Raw genomic sequence first — 20,486 nt, forward strand, 5'->3', positions numbered from 1 at the left:
TCATGAGGACAATGCTCCAGCACTGTGGTTGTAATGGCTACTGTGCATGACTGTGGCTTTGAACTGGTTAATCACTCGGTATGTTCTCCTGATTGGGCACCATCTCACTATTTTCTGTTCCCCAAAATGAAAAAACACTTGGCTGGGAAGCAGTATTGGACTGATGATGAGGTCATGGAAGAAATGTGTAGACCACAGGGGAGAGACTATGTTGAAAAATAAACCACATTTGGTCAAATTTGATCATTGCATCATGGTCAGCCTATGAACTTTTCAGCCTACCCGATTCATCTGTTGAGATCTAATACGTACTGAGGGTGTTGTATGAAAAGATGAACAGATAACAAATTGTTTTTTATAGTTTTATTGATGGTAATTACCCATGTTTTAATTTTATCACTCATCCAGTAATAATCATGGCTTTAAAATTAAACTGACTTCCTTATCATCCAAAGTCACCCTCGTCCATTTAAACACGCAATAGAAAAATATATACTTAATACTTTGTACAATACTGGTTTTGGTCCAAACAAAAGTGGATCAGAAAAGCCAATATACCTTTAGTCATCAAAGGCTCTCCAATTTGCATTTAAGCTCCTTTTAAATGGATTCGGGCAACTTTGAATATAGGAATTTACATAATTTCTAAAGACAAAAATGCTGAATGCGGAGTTGGTAACACAAAAAATTCAACTTCACAGATTTAAAAAAAACAAACAAAAAAAAACATCACTATTTACAGGTTTTTATAATAATATTCAAAGGCCAATTAAGAGATAGAGAGAGATAAAGAGGGAGAGGCAGAGAGAGGTAAAGGGAGAGTATAAGGACTCAGGATGAAGGAGGAAAGGAGAGAGAGACAAGACGGCACAAAAAGCAGAGTAGTGGAGCGAACCAGAGAGGTCAAAGAATCAAACATGTAACAGAGTTTGGAAACTATGCATTTACAAAGTCCTAAAGGAGTTGAACCTTGGCTCAAGCCTCCGGCCCGGTCCATCCTCCACAGTGCATGGATACGTTTTCCCCTCTCCCACCCTCGCCCTCCTTCCTTCCTTCCTTCCTCCCCTTGTTTTAGTTTTAAACATTCATTTGCTTGCTCACCTGTGGCAACGCTAGCTAGCGGCCCAGGTGATAACTCTGTCGTTCAGTTTTCATACGCACACTGACACACAACCTCAGCATGTACAAATGAACCAAACACACCTCAAGTCTGTACATAAGAGGGGGAGAAAAAAAACAAGCACGCTGCATTCACCACAAAGATTACACGCTCATCCCTGTACATACAGCACACTGCACTGACACCATGGCTACATCTCCAGCGGCACCTTGATTCCTGCAGTAGGAGCAGTCTAAATAGTTTTTCAGATAACTGCTGGAGATTTGCCGCACAGCTCTCACTACCTCTCTGCATATCACAGCTCATAACCTGTTCACCCATACTAATTGATAAGATTTTGTGTACACTCGCAACTCTTTAGATTTGCAGTTTTTGCCTTTGTAATTTTATTACAAAAAGTCATGCCTAAAGTCTAGCAGACATTTGCCGGTGTTGAAAATATAGATATGACTGTCTTGTTGTTTCATCATGTTGAGCAGGGGTCCTTGCTTGATTGTTGTTTTCTAAGTCAGTGTCATTGTTCAGTCAACAGTTTTTCATGTGAAGTCTTGTGGGGTTAGTCTCACATATTAACGGCTCCGGTCTACATGTGAAAACCTCTGAATAATCAGCCCAGCCTTCAGCTAAAACACGCCCACCCATTTAGCCCAAGCACACAGTGGCCCCAGGCCTCGGCCCCTCTCCAGTAATTTCAGTGTTTGTCTAGCTGAGACCTTCTAGGACTTTATTCAGCCTTCAGTGGGGACATAGTCAAGTCAAAGTCGAGTCTGCTTTATAGTCGAGTCCACAGGGGTCTATTTCCTGCGCCGCACCGCTGTCTTGATCTTGCGCCCAGCAATCGCTTGCTGTCCACCCGGGGTGGAGGTGAAGGCCTTTGTTGACCTGTAAAAGCAAAATGACATTATAACAGCAACATGACTAACAGCCTTCAAAAACAGCTGTCAGATATACACACACTTGATTATTGGTTCACTGTTAATTATTAGGCAGTTTTAATGCTTAGCAAGAGGTAAGTATTTTCAAAAACATCTCAGACAAAAATCCTTTCTCAACGACGACAAAATGAGCCAAAAATAAAGACTTCTTAAAAGATTAATATTACACCCAGGGTTCAAACAAACATTAGAAAATTAAATTTTTTGAAGTATATTTAAACACTTTTTTTTAAGGACTTCATTCAAAGCAAGTTATTGTATTATCAGGCAGTCTCCTAAAACTTGGTAAAATATTGTAAACTTTAGAAAGGCAACTTACCCAATATTGAATGCAGGGGGTTGTGAAAAATTGAATCCACCTCCAGGTGGTCCTGACTGTGGTGCGATGGAGGGGTTGGCAGGGGGGGCAGGAGAAGCTGCTGATCCTGCTCCAAAAGTAAACACGCCTCCTGAGGTGTTGTTTGTGGCTCCAAATGCACTGGCTCCTCCAAACTGAAAGCCTCCACCTGATAAAAACATGTTTGAACTCATGATAAACATACTTGCATAATGTAAGAATCAGGAACCTTTGGCACCATTAACAACCTAAGGGGAAAAAGGGTTATACCATTACAGTCACGCACCTGGTGCAGAATTAGCAGCCGCCCCAAATACAGGTGTGGAGTTTGTCTGCTGTCCAAAGACAGGGGTGGCGTTTGGTTTTGCTCCAAAGGCTGGGGGCTGGGAAGGTGTGGCTGTGAAGGGAGATCCAAAGGATGAACCAAATGAAGGAGTCTGGTTGGCCCCGAATCCACCAGAGGGGGCCGTGCTGAATGCAAAAGGAGGGGGAGCTGCAGATGGAGCTGTTAGGGGAGAAGAATTGAATATACCATCATTACATGTACAGATAATTAATATATATATATATATATATATATATAAAAATATATATAAAAATATAAATAATTCTAATAATTTTGAGTGTGAATGTTTCATTGTTGTCACACTGTGATCATGCTCATCATCTGAAACAAACACCATGACCACACCTGCAGATGAGGCAGCAGAGGGTGCTGTTGCTCCGAAGCCGAACGATGGAGCAGCAGCAGCAGCAGGAGGAGGAGCAGCACTGGCAGGAGCACCAAAGATGAAGGGCTGAGCTGGGGCTGGGGCTGGAGTAGAGTTCAGAGGAGCAGCTGATGGGGCAGGCGGCTGGCTGTCCTGACTCTGACCAAAGACAAAGCCTTTAGCTGGAGAAGCATCACTGGAGGTCGCAGCAGGCTGACCGAACATGAAAGTGCTAGGAGCTGTAGAAGGAGCGGGAGCCTGAGTGGAGCTGCTGCTGCTGCTGCTGCTGCTGCTGCTGGTGGCGGTGGTGGTGGTGGTGCCGAACAGACTGGGGGTCGGGGTGGTGGATGACGAGGTGGTGGAGTCAATGGTACTGGTGGGATTAGTAGCCATAAAGGTAAATGCTGGTTTTGGAGCAGCAGAGGAATCTGTCAGGGGAACAAAAAGTTAATTAGGATGTGTAGTAAGGTGCAGGGGTTAAAGGGACAGTCCACCAATTTTACACATGAAAGTCAGTTTACTGGTGACAGAATATAATGAGCATATATTGAGCTAAGTAATGAGCAAACACCTCAGGCTTCAGACTGTACTGAATACTCTATTTCCTGATGGATTCCTTTACATGGTCCTCTGCTCCAGGCATGCTACTGCAGGTGTTTACCTTACATACTCTGCTTGGCTGGAGCATGTCCAGCTGTGTTTAGAAGATTTTATTAGTTATTTTTCATGTGAAAAAGTACTGCTATACAGCCATTCCCCGCTACAAGTACACTGCTGCATGTAGCTACATTTTAACATCTGAGGAACATGTAATATTGGTTGTCGATGTTTGTGATTTCTCCCTGATATCTGATTATATTCCTGATGAATTGTGAAGATTCTGGTTTGGAAGATTTTTCAGTTACAGTCATTCCCCCAGCTACAATGACGGTGCAGAGACGCAGAGGGTGCAGATATGGTAGACCCTGGCAATGCTTATCAATTTAAAGCAAAGTGATTGGGCTTTTTCGGGAAGGGGGCCTCAAAGAGACAGACGCTGAAATAAAAATCTTAGACAGAGGGTGAATACAGGTGTTCCAGCAAAGACAGTAGAAGGAAAATAAGAGTTTTTTAACTCATGTAAACAACCCAAAATACAAGTATGAACCTGAAAATGAGCTTAATAGGTCCCCTTTAACTACCTTAGTTGTTTTTGTTACAATTTTGGTTAGATTTTGCACATCTGGTTCAACTTGAACTTACTACACTTCCCGTAGCACTGTGCCCTCACACCATTTCAATGCAACAGACAATTGTGATGGACATTTCAGGCTTGTTAATGCCTTAATTTCCCACTTTTTTCTGCTACTTATACTGGAAACATTACAAAAGGCAATGCTAAGGCCTTGTGAGAAAGTGAACTTTGTTAAACTACAACTACAGTTGTATAGCTTGTGAGCAGCTCCACTAGAGCAGTTGGTGGTTCAAGGCCTTGTTCAAGGGCTCCTGAGTAGAAAGAAAAAACCTGCAGGGATCGACTGATGGTTTCAGCGTTTACAATAGGATAATGTTTGTGATGCACTTGTGTCACCCAGATCTCAGCACTAACACTTGGATTTTCCTTCAAAGTCAGCATATAAAAACTAATAAAAGAAAGCATAACATTCTCAGTGTCCAAACTTTGTTTTACCTGTAGCACTTTGTCCAAAGGTGAAAGAGGGCTTCGGGGCCTCTGCAGTAGATGTTTCGCTCTTATCTGCTGGCTTGCCAAAGTTAAAAGCAGGTGGAGGTTGTTCTGTTGGAGCAATGGGCTTACTGAAGGAGAAGCCTCCTGAGGGGGCAGGTGCTGGTGCAGCATCTGCGTCTTTACTAGCAGCACCAAAGAGGAAGGCAGATTGAGCAGAGGAGGCAGCAGCCTCCTTCTTTTCCTCCGGCTTCCCAAAAGCAAAAGTGGGAGCAGCTGGCTCTTTGTCTGCCTGCAAGGAACCAAACGTAGAGCCGCTTTGTGGTGTGGTGGTTGCCAAAGTTGGCTCACCCAGTCTCCCAAATACAGATCCAGTGGTGGTGGTTGTTGTGGTTGAGATGGTGTTTGTGGATGTGGTGTCATTTGATGATGCTGCACTGTCACTTTTCTCTTGAGAGGAAGCAGGAGGAATGAGACTAACAGAGGATGAGGTGGTGGTGTCTGATGTTTTCTCTTCGGGTTTTGACAGTCCAAAGGTGAAGCCGCCCTTAGAGGAGTCTGTGCTAGATGATCCAGTACCAAACGCTATCCCACTGCTGGCTCCAAACTTAAACCCAGAACCTGCAGCGGGCTGGTCGGACTTTTTGTCATCACTAGAGGAAGCCCCAAATTTAAAGCTCTCAGATGAGCTGCCAAATTTGAACCCTGATGAAACAGTAGTGTCCTTAGAAGTGGTTTCTGATGTGGAGCTTCCAAATGGGACTCCAAATTTGAATCCACCTGATGATGAAGAGGAGGACTCCGTCAATGAGCCTCCAAACTTGAAACCTCCAGATGCAGATCCCGAGGTATTGTCTGATGTGCCAAACTTGAAACCTCCAGATCCAGATCCCGAGGTACTGTCTGATGTGCCAAACTTAAAGCCTCCAGTTCCTGAGGTACTGTCTGAGGTGCCAAACTTGAAACCTCCTGAACTAGAGCCTGAAGTCCCACCAGCTGATGAACCAAAAGTGAAGAGAAAAACAAAAGATAACAAAATTAAAAAAAATGTGAAGTGTGGATTAGGTGCGCGGTATTAGGGTTGGGTACTGTTAACATTTTAACGGCTAACTGTGCATTTTTTTTAGTACTTTATAAACATGATGCAGGGGTGACGTAGTAGTCTAAAAAAAGCAATGCTATGCCTCTACTGTTTTCTAATCAAGTAATTTACTTCAAAATCGTCAATGCAAAAACCTAAGAAAGGGTCACTTTTGTTACCTTTGGGCTCCACGACAGCTCCAGGTTTGGCTGTCTGACAGGCAACACACTGTACATCAGCGGCCTTATTCTGTACCATACAGACATCACACTCCCAGGCACCCTCTGGCTTCTTGAACATGTCTCCAAACCCTGACGCTGGAGCCATGCTGGCTGCAGAAGAGGCTCCAGCTGCAGACGGGGCTCCACCTGAAGTGCCTGTTGTGAGGGTGAGGAAAGAAAGATACTTCACTAAACTAACAACCGCTTTTAAGATGGTTTTAAATCAATGGCAGTTTCAGACAGATTCAGCCCTGTAAAGACAGTAAATACCAACATTACCATGGTCAGGCTCTCATTACCTGGTTTAGGGGTCGTGCAGGCCACACACTTTGTATCCTCTGCCTTGTTTTGTACACAACACGTATCACATTCCCATGCACCCTCAGGTTTTTTGAACTTGTCACCAAATCCAGTAAACCCTGTAGAAACAGGGGCTGTGGGTGTGGATACAGTCTTAACAGCTGAGAAGGCAGAGGGAAGAGTCAGTGAGGGTTTAAGACCTGTCCCGGGTTTGGCCGTATCACAGGCCACGCACTTTACTGCATCAGGTTTGTTTATAACAAGACACGTATCACAGTCCCAAGTTCCTGCAGGTTGGGAGAACGCTGCTCCAAAACCTGCTATGGTTGTAGTGGCGGAGGTGGTGCTAGTGCTGCTGCTCTCTAGCCCCACCGAGGTGGTGGCTGAAGGTTTACTGTCCACAGATATGGATAAAGAGGAACTGGGCTGTGGGGCCATACAGCAAACACACTTGGTGTCTGATGGCTTGTTCTGCACCATGCAGACGTCACAGCTCCAGCCTGGTGGGGCTTTGAACACATCCGCAAACCCTGCTGAAGAAGAAAGGGAGGATGTGGTTGTGGTGGTGGAGACGGGGGCTGTGGATTGTGTGGAGGTCTGTAGCAGGGCGTTGTCCAGGCCTGGTGAAGTCCGAGCAACAGGAGAGGCAAAGCCTACATAGAACAAGAGACACATTAAAATGGTGAACAACTTTGTAAACCATAACCATGCAAAACAAACAATGTGGATGTAAAATTGATTCTAACCAGGTGCTTTGAGAAGATCCAGCACACTGCCCTGCTTCAGGGTCTTGGCTGGTTTGAAAGGTCCTTCAAAATCTTCTGTGCTTTTGCTTGTTGTTGACTTCACTGTAGAAAACAGAGAGATCAAAGCTGAATACCTGTCATCTCAGGAAAGGCAAAGAAGAAAAAGCATCAGGCCAACTTTATAACAAGGTCTCTTACCTGCTGCCACTATGGGAGAGGCCAGCTTCCCATTTGACATGGAGGGACCTAACATTGCTACAGGTGCACTAAAAGTGAATCCAGCCTACCAACGGGAAATGACAAAGATTACCAACAAGGTTACCATTGTAAACAGTTGTCTACCAATTCAGTTAGTGATCACTAAAGGGTAACTTTAGTGTTTTTCAACCGGGACCTTCTTTTCCCATATTTTGTGTCTATTTGACCAATCGATTTTCTGACATTGGTTCAGTATTGAGTGAGAGTGCTGAGACAACATATTAGTTCCTCATCCCTCTGTTTCAAAAATCAACAACTCTGGTGTGGTTGAAATAAACCCTGAATTCACACAGTTCCATGTGAGAAAAAGGAGTCTCTAAATGGAGTCTGGTGGGTTTGGCGACACTGATTTTGGGGCTGTTTCTGGTTTAACCAAGATGATCTTACTCTTAAACAAAGGGTCTATCTCTGTAGGGATCCTTCCCATACTGTTGTCAGACACTTAGAATTATAATCTGAGCCTGTCAGTGGCAAAAACAAGCACCTTTATCATTGACGGTGCACAATTGCCTATTGATGTTACATCACAGCCTTTTTTTTGCTGCTCCCACCTGCAGTGCTCTTACTCAATACCTGACCAATTTTTAAAAATTGTTGTCTCCATTAGTCACTTAAATACAAAGCATAGAAAAAATGGGGTCCAGGTTGAAAAATAAAAAAGTTCCTCCTTAAGAGACAAACTGTTTACTTACCGAGGGGGAAAAGGAAGGAGGACTAGCAGCAGTGGCTTTGACAATGGGGGAGGAAAATGTAAAAGGTACACAGGGAGGTGTCGAGGCTGTCGGTGGCTCCTGGAAAAAACATGAATATCAGCAAAATGCACAAATAATGTTGTTAACCATTACACTTGCAGTAGCATTGTAATCAATGAGACAGACCTTATTTGCAACCGTTTCCTTAGCAGGAGTCACAGGCGTGAGAGTAGGGGTGTTACTGATGGTGGTGGAGGTGGCGAGAGGTGGAAGAGGGGAGGAGAAGCTAAAGGTGGGCATGGTGCTGATGGGAAGTGAAATGGTTGGTAGGTCCGGTACCTCAGCCACCTAAAGGCAGAAAACAAGCATAAGAGTTATTGTGTGCCTTTTCAAAAACTTTCAACCTTAGGAACCATGTCCACCACAGCGTCTCTGCTAAATGTGGAACATCCAAAATGCTCTCAAACCCTCCCAGCCGGGCATTTCCTGAGGAACAGCTGGCATTTTCAGCTGGGAAAAATGCTTTGATAGACAGGGGGCCTAATGATGAAATGAGATAAACCCATGATTGCCTTAAATTTGAATGCATCAGGGCCAATTATCTGATCTAAATTTCTGACCTTTCCGTCAGCCCGGCTTGAAAAGAAGTCTGACATATGAACACCTGTTTCGTATTACTTTTATACAAAGCTGTTATAAGTGCAAGAGGAATTTAGTGTTGTGACAAAGAGAATTAATAAATAATGTAGTCTTTGTTATCCATAATGTTTTTGGATACAGAGCCTTTAAATTTTCTGATGCAAAGCCCTTACCTCTTCCTCTTCAGGGCGTTTAGAGGAAGGCCTTGTACTGGTCCTCTCTCGCTTTATCTTGCCCCCTCCAGAGCCCATGCTGCTGGCTGCAGGCGTGCTGGACAGAGGATAGGTTGGGCCACTGGAACCCATTGTGCTAGTAGTAGAGGGGCGAGGGACAGGTACAGTAAGTACGTTAGGCATTAACTAGGAATGCTGTGATTACATTTCATGGCTGATCAATTACAGTGACCCCATTTTACCTTCGAGATGGACCTGGGGTTGCTTCAGGTAGTTGCGGTGATTGTCTTGTGGGCTAAGGAAGTAAAACAGCAACAAATTAAGCATCACATTTGTTACAGACTGTTTAATATAAAGCAACAATGTTATGGTCTAATGTAACGCAGCATTGTGTTTCTGACCGTCTCTCTTGGGGTCCTGTCATGACTTCGACTTGATCCTCCAGGAGTTAATGTAGGCCTGAAGGACATAGAGCGGTTTCCTGACACAGACACTGCAGCAGGAACCACCAGCTTCTGCACTGGTGGGAGGGTGGACTCCATCTGAATTAAAGAAAGGGTGGTACAATATAGAGATAAGATAAGAATTCGAATCAGCGGAGGTAGCACTGCTTCATTGTTTGTCTATTTTTCGTGTTTTTAATGCCACAGAACTTGTCATACAATTGCAATATAATGAACATGGCCGCAGTAGTTTATTCCTTTCGACTCAAACATGAGACTGTGAACAACATGACACAACGTGAACAGTAACATCTCTAGAGAGTTACAAAACTCTCAGATTCCAGCTTCTTAAATGTAAATATTTTCTGGTTTCTTTACTCCTCAGTGACAATTAACCAAAAATCTTTGGGTTGTGGGCAAAACAAAACATTTCTGCACATCATATTGGGCTTTGAGAAACAGTTCAACACTTTCTGTCATTGTCTAACATTCTATAGACCAAACAACTACTCTTTTAATCAAGAAATAACTACTCAAATGAACAGGGCAATCAGTTCAATATCCATTCTACCTTTCTTCTGTTTCTATGATTGGATTATATTTTGGACCCTACCAAGGTAAAACCCCAAAACAGCAGTCCGCCATGAAAGATCAAATTACATAGTAAGCTTTCTTGTTTTGGACCTGTGAGGGTCAATACACCATTGTTAGGATTCACAAAGCAGCTGTCGCAGCTGGGAATGGCTGACAGTTATTACTAAGGACAAGTTCAGTCCAGAGCTGGCACGATTTAACAATGGACTACACTTAACACACTGCACACACAGTTTCGTGAGCCAAATACATCGTAGAGTCTAGCACACTTTTGCTTACAAGCACTTGCACGATGAAGAAAAACACAAACACACACACACAGCGGTGAACAACTGTGTCCCAGCTGAGGAGAATCCTATTAACTGGTGTTAACGAGGCCAACAGACAGTAGGTCAGGAAATGACAAGAGGACAAACCACACCAAGTGCTGCTGGGTATGTACAATGATATCTGTGTTCATATCACTGGGCCTTGTGCTACTGTACAAAACACACCGGACAGAAGACACAGCTGAAGTTTGGTTCATGTGCATACCCAGAGTAAGCTTAAGGTCATACAGGGACATAGAGTATACGACAGCTGTCAGAAAATTAGAAAAACAAGGCTCAGTGTGGACAGCTACACACATTTTTTGCACTTTTTAACAGACCAAGCATGAGAGGATATCGTCACAAGAATTTAAAAAATCTGTACTTACTCGTTTCTTTTTCGACTGAAAGTGTGAAACATCTAGATTTGTGCCATCCATTGACTGCAAAGAAAAGATGTTTTTAGTTGGTTATGACATCAGTATTTCAGGATTGAAACATTTTACAGACACTTGTCATTTGAGAATAATGTTTCCATGCCCTTCTCGCGTTTTAGTGTGTTTAAGATCACATACAGTAATGTGCTTAGAATATATGAAACATGTTAAAAGCTCTTACTGCTGACAGGGGGGATGAGGCTGCTGCTGGTATTCTCCTGGCATCCTGTAGAACAAAAATCAAAATGTGTGACAGGGTTTACACTAACATGTTCACTGGCAAATGTCAAATGTCTAACCTCTTTTAGAGATAAACAGGAAATGATGGTGTGTGTGTACTCACAGCCAGCGGGCTCGACATGCGCTCCAAGGACTGCAGGATGCGTCTGGCTGTGGCGCTGGTCACCCCACAGGGCTGAGCACCAGCAGGCTTGGCCTTGATCTGTCTCCTCACTGGGGCCTACAGATCAAGATGAGCTCATTAGTCTCCAATTAAAGTAATAATATTCACACTGCAGTCACATTTGCTTGGCCAGTATTCAGAATGGTTGATATTAAGCCAAACACCCTACCGGTATACCAAATAATACCACTAGGTGTCGCATCTGACTCATCACTGTGTCCCGACAGCAAACAAGCATCCAACTATCGCACCACATTGCATAACATCGGCGCTCTATGTCCACATTAAATCTGTTAAATATGCACTTCCGTTACATCATGTAAACAAACCACCTAAACATCTGCTGTGTGCTTAAGATCAGACTGGCGATGTAACCACTTCACAGCTGGTGTTAAGTAGCCTAATTGGTATCTTCTGATATTTGTACTTTTTAAACAGAAACACGTTTTATTGTGATATTTACTGGAAATGTTGGAAGTTGTTATTAACTTTCAACTCCCTGGTGATCTGCTGCCACCTTATTTAGGTTTTTGTAGTGAAATGTGGAGGTATTCCTTAGATACGTCCTCATTTAAAACTTTAAGAATCAGCCATTCCTCGGCCATTGTGGCGCTTTCAAAGCGAGCAACAGAAATAACTAAAAACAGGGCGCCTGACAAAAGCTCAACTTAAAATGGTGTACCGCATAGCTTGCAACCAGTTAGGACACCTGTTTCATAAGCAAAATGTCACTATTTTGGTGCAGTTTTAGTTCTTGTGAGACTAACTCTGCCATGTCTCATCTTGTCACTTTCTAGTTAACAACCACAATGTGTGCCACAATTCTCTCCTCCAACCCCTACTGAAATTTGATTTCCGTCATGCTGCCGTGCTCGGCTCACAGCCTGCCAGACGCGAGTGCCTCCATTGGTCCGTACACATATAAACATCATATTATGATGATCACACTGTCATATGGCTTAATGCTAATGCACTACAAATTGGATTTAGTGCTGTGACGCAGTCTGCACAGGCTGGTGATGCAGGCTTCTTTTAAATTTGCTAGAATGTGTCATAATGACAAATGCCGGTTTAGCCAGTTTGCATAAAATCAATCTGGTTTAAGCTCGTGTACCAGACCAGAAAAAATGGAAATCTAATCAACTCCGACATCAGTGCTCACCCAGTAAAAGCTGCTGAACTTGAACAGCCAGAACACTCAATGTCAGTGTGGACTCAATTTAACTAATGTGTTAAACCCAGCTCACCATAACAAGTTATTTATCAAAATCTTCACATTGCTTGACTCAGTTTCTAGACTGTGCAATTTTCACTCCACACACCTGGTACGGTGTTCCAGGACGAGCACGGGAGCTCCTAACTGCAGCTGCCCCACCGTACATGGTCTTCCCGGGGTAGAAGGGTGAATCTCCAAGCTGGCTGGAGTTCAACACTGTGCTGTTTAACGACGACTGGAAGAGAGAGGGTTAAATCAGATATTAGGATTAAGTGAAATGACGTCATTGTACTGGTAATGAATGGCATTGTCAACAACATTTTTACCAGTTTTCTTAATGAATGAAATACTGGAAAGTCGGTTTAAGAAATACATCCTGCAATCTTTTCAATATTAATTAACATTTCAACCTCTTTATCCTAAAAAGCCAGCTGTTTTCTTCTACTAATAAAGTCACATCAAATATTCTTTAATGTAAGAAGATGTAAATATATCACCATCCAGTGCGGTTTAATATAGAAAAGTGTTGGTAAAAATCTGAGTGAGAACGACCATTAAAACAGACTAGTTGTTATGAGTTGGCCAGACTGAGTTGTGGTGTCTGACATGCACAATAAAAGTTAATGTACAACATTTCACACAAATCAAAAGAGGTGTGACGTGCAGCATAACAGTGTGCAAAGGCAATAGAACAGCATGGAGTAATAATGGCACAACATTCCCGCCTTAAACAGGCTGTATAGGAGGGGCTAAAGATACTCACATTGGAAGAAGTTCCAAACACAGACAGGTTGAAAGCAGGCCTTTTCAGACTGGACTGGGCAGGCTGAGATCCAGAGTGTGTTCTGTCTGTCTCCGGGGACCAAAGTTGGGGAAGTGATGCTGTTTTGGAGGTGGGGACATCTTTAAAGGAGACAGAAAAAATCTCAGACCATTTTAAAGAAATGTAACTTTGTGGCTCAGTCTGTACATCGCAGTCCTGTGCAAACCCATATGTAAGAGAAACACTGTCGTCTACAACAGCCTCTACCTGCTGCAACACTAACAGTCTACCAATGACTCTTTAAAACTTTACTTATCAGGCTAAGATAACGCAAAGGAAAAGAAAAAGACTAATCACACAGAGAATGTGGTTGTGTGTTTTTATTTTTGAACATCAACAAAATGAGAAGTGCAGGTGTGGGCCAATCGTAGCACATTATGCTACAGACAGTCAACAGTCTGCAGGTTCTAATTACAAACTATCACCTCAGCAGACGATTTCCATTGTGCTAATTAGAGGGTGGAGTCCTTGGAAAACCTGCAGACTGTTGGCTCTCAGTTGCACATGGTCTGACCTCCCTGGATAAGTAAGTTAAGTGTGAATAAACCATTTAACTGTATTTTGATTTAGGATTTATTTTTTACACAAATGCTGTCATATGTGTTACAACCCGATGAAATTTCAGAAAGATATGAAGGTATGAAAAGATATATACTGCCCAAGCTTACTACACATGAAACAACTATTAGAGTAGGGTTGGGAATCAAGAACCAGTCCCAAATTGTCCGATCCATCTGCACTGTATTCCTCCAAGCTTATCAGTCTTTAATCGATGCCAGCATGGTTTTCTGCCAGTTGCACATTTCAAATAAATGACCTCAAACTCATACGTCTATGCTGCTAGAAACTTGCTACAAGAAGGAATCAAAGTGTGCCTTCATTTCTCTAAGACAGATGACAACACTGCTGCTTGTAATGTCTGTATTGTAAATTAATAGTGCCTTTTTTCTACTCATAATCAATGAGAAATTCGATAAAAACTGGACCAATAAGCAGAATCAATAATCCTAGTGGCATCAAAAAAATCTTATCAATTCCTATCCCTATATCAGAGGCAAGACAAAAAGCCAAGAGGGAGCTGAAAAGAAAGTACTGGGGACAGCTAAAAAGTAGGCAATGTAACACAATGCAGACGGCAACGCAACGCCTTTTTAAAAAGACACCTGCCTTACTACGTTATAGTAAAAACTTGTGTAAAGATTCATTTTCCTCATCCTGTTATCAACAAATTAATTGTGTGTGAATACAGTGTTAGATGTAGGCATTAGTGAGGTCATGTCCCACACTTGACCTCATTTATAGGTAAAATATGTTGCAGTGGCTGAGTCTACATCAATAATGCGAGTTCAACAGCAGCCTGATAGTAGGTACACTGACACAATTTCTCTGTGTAAAGCTGATCCAAAGAAGTCCTGCTAAATCTTCACATCTCCCAATGAATACATTACTGAGGACATGAATTCATCATTTGAGAGCACTGGCATTTAGTTGTTTACACACAATTAAAAGGTAAGCCAACGTCAAACACAAAACTCTGGATACTTTGCAAAACTTCACTATAGTTTTGAATCTCTTCCCACCATGAAGGGCAACAATGTGCGTACAGGTCTCACTTCAATATGGCCCACTTCTTTATGATTTGGAATAGTACATAGTATAGCTATACAGACCGCACACTTTAAGACACTCAAACACAACGCTCTTCTTTTACCTTTGTCTGAGGCGCGGGAGGAGAAGCCGCTAGTGGTGGAGATGTTATCATCTTCATGCTGCGAGAGGTTGTCCTTGATTTCTTTGACCAAGGAGAAGCCTGTGGAAAAGGGTCCAGGGGCTGAGGAGGTTGAGGGTTGGGAGAAGAGGCCGCTGGAGGCCCCCAGGGTCGGAGAGGAGACATCCAGCGGAGCAAAGTGGAGGTGGGAGCGACTCAGAGGAGGTCGAGAAAGCACATACTCCTGAAAGTTTAGAGACGCCCGGCTGGTTGAGGGCTCTAAGCGAGAGAGAAAGAAGACACAGGTGAGCATGGTGGTATACTTGACAATGCAAAAGAACTGACATGAAAAAACAATTTCCTGGCTTATCTATGTGTTGAGATGTGAAGAGATGAAGTCCCTCACCTGTGTTACTAGTGCTAGGCTCTGGTGAGTCACGTCCATCAAGGGGAGGAGGTCCCTCTTCGCTGCCATTAGGAGGAGGAGGTGGTGGTGGCTGGCAGTTCTGGTCTGTCCCTAGTACAGCCCCTCCTCCTTCAGGAGCATCTTCATTCTTGAAGTATTTCTGCAGCCAGGAAGGAACGATGCTCTTTACTGTGTCTGTCACACGACTGATGAGGCCTGACTGTTGCTGATAAAAACATGAGAGGGAGAGAAGGGCCGTGAACAGAGGGATGAAATGAGCAAGGGGCAGAGATGAATGCATATAGACAACACAAAGTACCATCGACTCAGGCCATTTTTTGTAGCCTCATCAGAACCTTCCCTTGAGAATCAGCATTAGATAAAAGCTCAATGTGTGTAAAACAACACTGCATATAAAATAGTGTTGTTGCATGAATCTTGGCAATTCATTTTTCATCTACTTACACTGAGGAAAATTAGAAAAATAAGCCTGTATTAAAAATATACCTGCATTTATGGTGTTCAAAAATACAATTAATTTGTGGCAAAGGAAATCTACAAAATTTGTTTTTAAGTCCTCTTAAAATAAAAGACAACAGCTGCACAAAACACAGCAATCAAGACTGCATTTCACTATTTGAATCAGCCACACAGCCCCACTTGCAATGAGAAGCAGTTAGTCCTCCCCAGTGCAAAGCAAAACAAGCTAAGTATGACAGTGTGAAACTGGGTCAGGCGCCGTGTATGCTTCTGTGAAGCAGTGACGCTGGTCTGCACTGTAGGTTTAGATGAATTCCAGTCGATATGTATGAGTCTTGTTTCCTATACCACACTTAGAAAGTAACTCAATTTCCAGAAATTTAATATCTAGAAAGCATTTTTCTGTAAAATCTATAAGCTGTTCACAATTCAGTGAAAAAGTCCAGGGCAAGTTTTAAGGGGCAGATCTGGCAGACTGGAATACAGCCACCATTTCTAAATGGGTTTCTAAACCTAGGAGTAAGGTCAGCAGTGCACCGTTTACAAAAGTTATGGCACTTCACGCCTTGACCAAAATTTGCTCTGGTAGTTTAATATATGAGCATTAAATGCCTCATTACTCAACATCTGTTTCATGAATAATGTCTCCAACAGATGACGCAGTTTTGGAGTTGCAGTAGGAGAGGACGACAAAGCTCGAAACAAAACCTTAAATCTATTAATGCATGACCTCTTATGGTTAGTTAAGCGAAGGGGAATTGCAGAGCACTGAACAAGACAGTATAAAACATTTGACTGTTTGTCCAGCTCGATGAATTTGGTGCTTATTTTTTTTATTGTACAAACACAACATTTTTTCTTTGGCTCTTTGCTTGGTACTTGGATGTCTTCAGACTATGGCTATGCTGTCCCATGTTGCTGTGACAAGAAAGTAGATTTAAAAGGGAAAGGTTGAGAGAAGGCGCTAGCTAGCTGGTCTATCACTTCATGTGCACGCTGTCTAACCCATGGTAGTTTTCAACTCCTGATAAGAGTAAACATGCGCCTCTTGTTTCCTGCTTATCTCAGGAATACACCTGTGGCCCACTCTGCACTTTAACCTTTGTACACAACTTAAACTAGTCAAGAGCAGGTGTAATATCCACCACAGTGCTAGTTTACTTAGCTCTCTACAACCTATTGTTAAAAGGATTTAAGGGTGCCTCATTTCTGCTGTGACCAGGGTCATGTGACTAAGTGACCTGAGGTCGACTGCCACAGCTCTCTCTGAAAGCTCACGTCAAATGGAAACACAGAATGATTTTGACTGCTAATATCAGTGCATCTGGTTTTTCACATGGATAAATGTGATGAGCATGATACACCTGTTAAGATGTTTGAGCCCGCTATGCTGTTACATGTAAATCATGCCATTAGGTTAGTACTAGCGAAAAAGACTCCCATTCTTAAATAAGCAATCCCATGCATTATGAGAAGAATCAAGGCTGCAATGGCCAAACACTGCATGTCTTATCACTAGCAGTGTGAACAAGCTATTGAAGAGCAGCTAAACCCACCTGTAAGGACAAGTGTACACAAGAGTTGGATAAATATCATATCTAGCTGACCTGAATCCAGACACATTTGTATGGGCTTGAAACATGTTCGCATTGTTTGCATTCTACACAAATATAAACACTGAAAGATGTAACAGAGACGACATTGGCATCATAGACACTATTCAACTCATATTTGCATTTATTCAAACTAAATATTTCAAGTTCCTCTTTGTCAGTTTGTTTGTTGTTGGCTTGGATGCATTTTTCAGTCAATCTCTCTTTGTTTCAATGCTCTATTGAAAAAATATCTATGGTGCATTCATGCCCAAACTATCAATATTCAACAAATACAATAACAGACAATCTCTAACTAGAAATATGACTTTGTATAAATCACTACATTATCACTATATGATTGTATAAGTCATTATGATTTTATCTTTCAACTTTATCTGTTTTGATAAAAGCAAAGTGATTTAATTCAACAAAAATGTGGATAACTAATGTGAGTCATAAACAATAACCATCCTTCCAAATCTTGTTTACTGGGTTTACCGAATAAAATGACAAATTAGCATATAACCTTTAGTTGGTAACAATAACCAGCTGCTTGTAAAACTATCAATATACAGACTGTTTTAAAAGTCAGCTTTCAGTTTAGTTGCCTCTTCAGTCAGAATAAACCAACAGACTGACACTGGCAACATAAACAACCTCTTCTTTGTAGTTTACTGGAATATTTTACGCGATGATTGACAAAAAAGGTCGACGGATATGCCATGTATCATTCATAATAAATGTTAGCCACTGTTAATATTGTGGAGCGGTTATAAAGCTCATGTCCAGGCGGCAAGTGAACCGACTCAGACAACCATGTGGGTTCCCAATCAGCCAATGCTTCCTGCGCAATTCAACTGGCTGAGATTTGGCTAACGGTAGCTAGCTTAACATCCAAGATGCTTCTCGACAGGCCAGAAGCATAATCTTAAAATTTAACCGCATGCAATGCGGCTTCCCATACCTGTGGACAGGTGTAATTTTAAACCAAACAATCATCGCCTGTCTCTGCGACAGTGTGATGCCTCCAAACTTAAGAGCCGAAGACAACAATGCGTTGCTCGCCAGTGCTAGCCTGCTAGCTAGCATTAGCTTCACAGCTAATGCTTAGAATTCTACTTCCTTGCGTTCTGCTAACTTAGCTAGCAGCTAAAAACTTACTAATAGAGCTAACGTCGGTTATCCCAACGCGCCCTATGTGCACTTGTACTTTACTAAATACTGGTTATCTAGTCTAAACGACTCACTGTGCCCTGGTTTGACCTGTCAAGTCCGTCTGATTTTGCTAACGTATAAGCCAAGTCAGTAGCATTTCTCCTACATGCTAGCAGCGCGTGGAGGCCACAAGCACGAACGGCAGGCCATGAAATGTCTCCAACACAAAACAACAACAACAGCTAAGACACGATGGCACTGTAACCACCGTACCGTCCTCGACACGGGCTTTCAACACGAAAAGTTTCACTCGGTTTACCTGTTTACTCTTGGCGTAAGGTTTAGAGGCGATATGATATCTCCTGCTTCTAATTTTCCCTCCACCCGTGGCCGCCATGGCTCTTTCGTCTGGGTGTCTATCGGTGTTTCGGCGCCGGATAGCTGTCATCCAGCACAGCGGCCACTCACAGAGGAACTATGGGAAATGTAGTAGCTGAACACAACAAAGAGGAAGGTTTGACAGGACTTTGTACCACATGGCTGTAACATGGGGTTATTTTGTGTCATGTGTGTGAAGATTATTATATTGCTAGGGTGGCCTAAACATAACCTTTCATGGTGCGCACAATACTAAGCCATTAAAATAATAATTATTGATAGATTAATATGTTTATACGTCATGTCTCTTGTTAGAAAATTTACACAAAGGTCCATTGTAACCATGGATGGATTACTAAATCCAAATTAACACATAACTAAGATGAGATTTAAAAGACTACAAAGGGACACAAAAGGACTACAAATAAATGCAAATGAACTGAAAAGAGAAACAAAATAAGCATAAAAATGGGCAGAACATTGACAAAGAGACACAAAACACCTACAAGGAGACACAAAATTATTACAAAGCGACATACAACGACCGAAAGATACATAAAACCAAAAAAGATGCATAACAACTACAAAGGGATGCAAAACCACCACAAATCTGTGTGTCTTGCTCCCATGTAGGAGAGGTGGCGGGGCCCTTTGCATATCATTGCCTATGCTCATAACCCAGCCTTGATTTGGGCTCACAAGAATGTCCATACACTTGAAATTATAATGCAGCTAACTGGCTAATTGGATAGGGTGCTGCACAGTGATTTAATGTCAGCTAACACGACTGCAAGGGGATTCATGGTTAACAGTTGGCCCTTATCATTAGTGTTATGTAATTACATTTTACATAACACACTGGGCTTATTTTTCCTTGTCAATATTGTATTGAATTCATGTTAGTATATATTCTAAGTTTTGAAAATGAAAAAATAAAACAACTTAAATTACCAAACAATGACAGCCCTGTTGCAGTAACTCTGACATATTGGAGGTTGCAACCCCCTGCTGAAGACCCAGCAATTAGTCAATCTAGATAAAATTTAACTTTGACAACTGATCAATCGTTGGTGATTAAATGGTCAAACAAACTGCCAGATGTGCTGGTCCAGGTTTTGTCAGGACATGAGTAGGCTAGTTCATGTTTATTTTTTGTTACATCATTTTTAATTATGTTAAACACACTTGGTTTTAGACTGCTGGTGAGGAAAAAAACAGGATGTGGCCTTTGTGATAAGCATTTTTCAGTTTTTTCTTATGTTTTATAGACCAAAAATAATAAATAATTAAAATGATTATCAGTTACAGCAGCACATTTTGTCTCTATGCACTGAATGAATCTAAAAACAGTTGGTATAATGACAATATTGTTAGTCCAGGTGGTTATTATGATAGTTAAAACAATTTTATCTCAACACTTAACCATCATCACTGTACACTATAATTCCTGTGGTACTCCTGTGATGCAGTGTGGTTTGTATATACTGTAAAGTACGCCCACATCATGTCACTCTGAGGTCTGTTATACATATTAAAAGAGATCAAATTACTAATACCACACAAGTTTTGTGTGTAATGTCTGTATTATATATTTTTTTGTATTAACAAAAAATACATACTACATACCACAAATACTTAACTATTTTCTTTCATGTTGTAGATGTG

General features: G+C 42.0%; 1 protein-coding gene across 2 annotated transcripts; it reads right to left on the reverse strand.

Moving 5' to 3' along the window:
* Positions 1-348: 348 nt before the first annotated feature.
* Positions 349-18,896, reverse strand: nup153 (nucleoporin 153). 2 transcript variants are annotated; one of them, XM_050033902.1, is made up of 22 exons: positions 18,763-18,896; positions 15,214-15,439; positions 14,811-15,086; positions 13,040-13,158; positions 12,383-12,511; positions 11,001-11,117; positions 10,839-10,883; positions 10,610-10,663; positions 9,277-9,417; positions 9,118-9,170; positions 8,876-9,011; positions 8,250-8,411; positions 8,064-8,162; positions 7,312-7,396; positions 7,114-7,215; positions 6,367-7,020; positions 6,026-6,223; positions 4,772-5,761; positions 3,084-3,530; positions 2,679-2,897; positions 2,375-2,561; positions 349-2,002 (listed from the first exon to the last, which is right to left on the reverse strand). In XM_050033902.1, exons 1-22 carry the CDS (start codon positions 18,889-18,891, stop codon positions 1,915-1,917), a joined length of 4,656 nt encoding a protein of 1,551 aa, XP_049889859.1. In that variant the 5' UTR covers positions 18,892-18,896; the 3' UTR covers positions 349-1,914. The 2 variants fall into 2 exon arrangements, with proteins under 2 accessions (XP_049889859.1, XP_049889858.1); XM_050033901.1 differs by having other exon boundaries at positions 13,040-13,179.
* Between the last annotated feature and the right edge of the window lie 1,590 nt (positions 18,897-20,486).

The sequence above is a fragment of the Epinephelus moara genome, chromosome 22, assembly GCF_006386435.1.
Source record: "Epinephelus moara isolate mb chromosome 22, YSFRI_EMoa_1.0, whole genome shotgun sequence".
NCBI lineage: Eukaryota > Metazoa > Chordata > Actinopteri > Perciformes > Serranidae > Epinephelus > Epinephelus moara.

Coding starts and splice junctions, on each gene's coding strand:
- nup153 (XM_050033901.1), bottom strand. CDS start 18,891: ATGACAGCTATCCGGCGCCGAAACACCGATAGACACCCAGACGAAAGA. Junction 7,216..7,311: donor CTCTCCCATAGTGGCAGCAG/GTAAGAGACCTT, acceptor TGTTTTCTACAG/TGAAGTCAACAACAAGCAAA. Junction 2,003..2,374: donor CCCCCTGCATTCAATATTGG/GTAAGTTGCCTT, acceptor TTGCTTTTACAG/GTCAACAAAGGCCTTCACCT.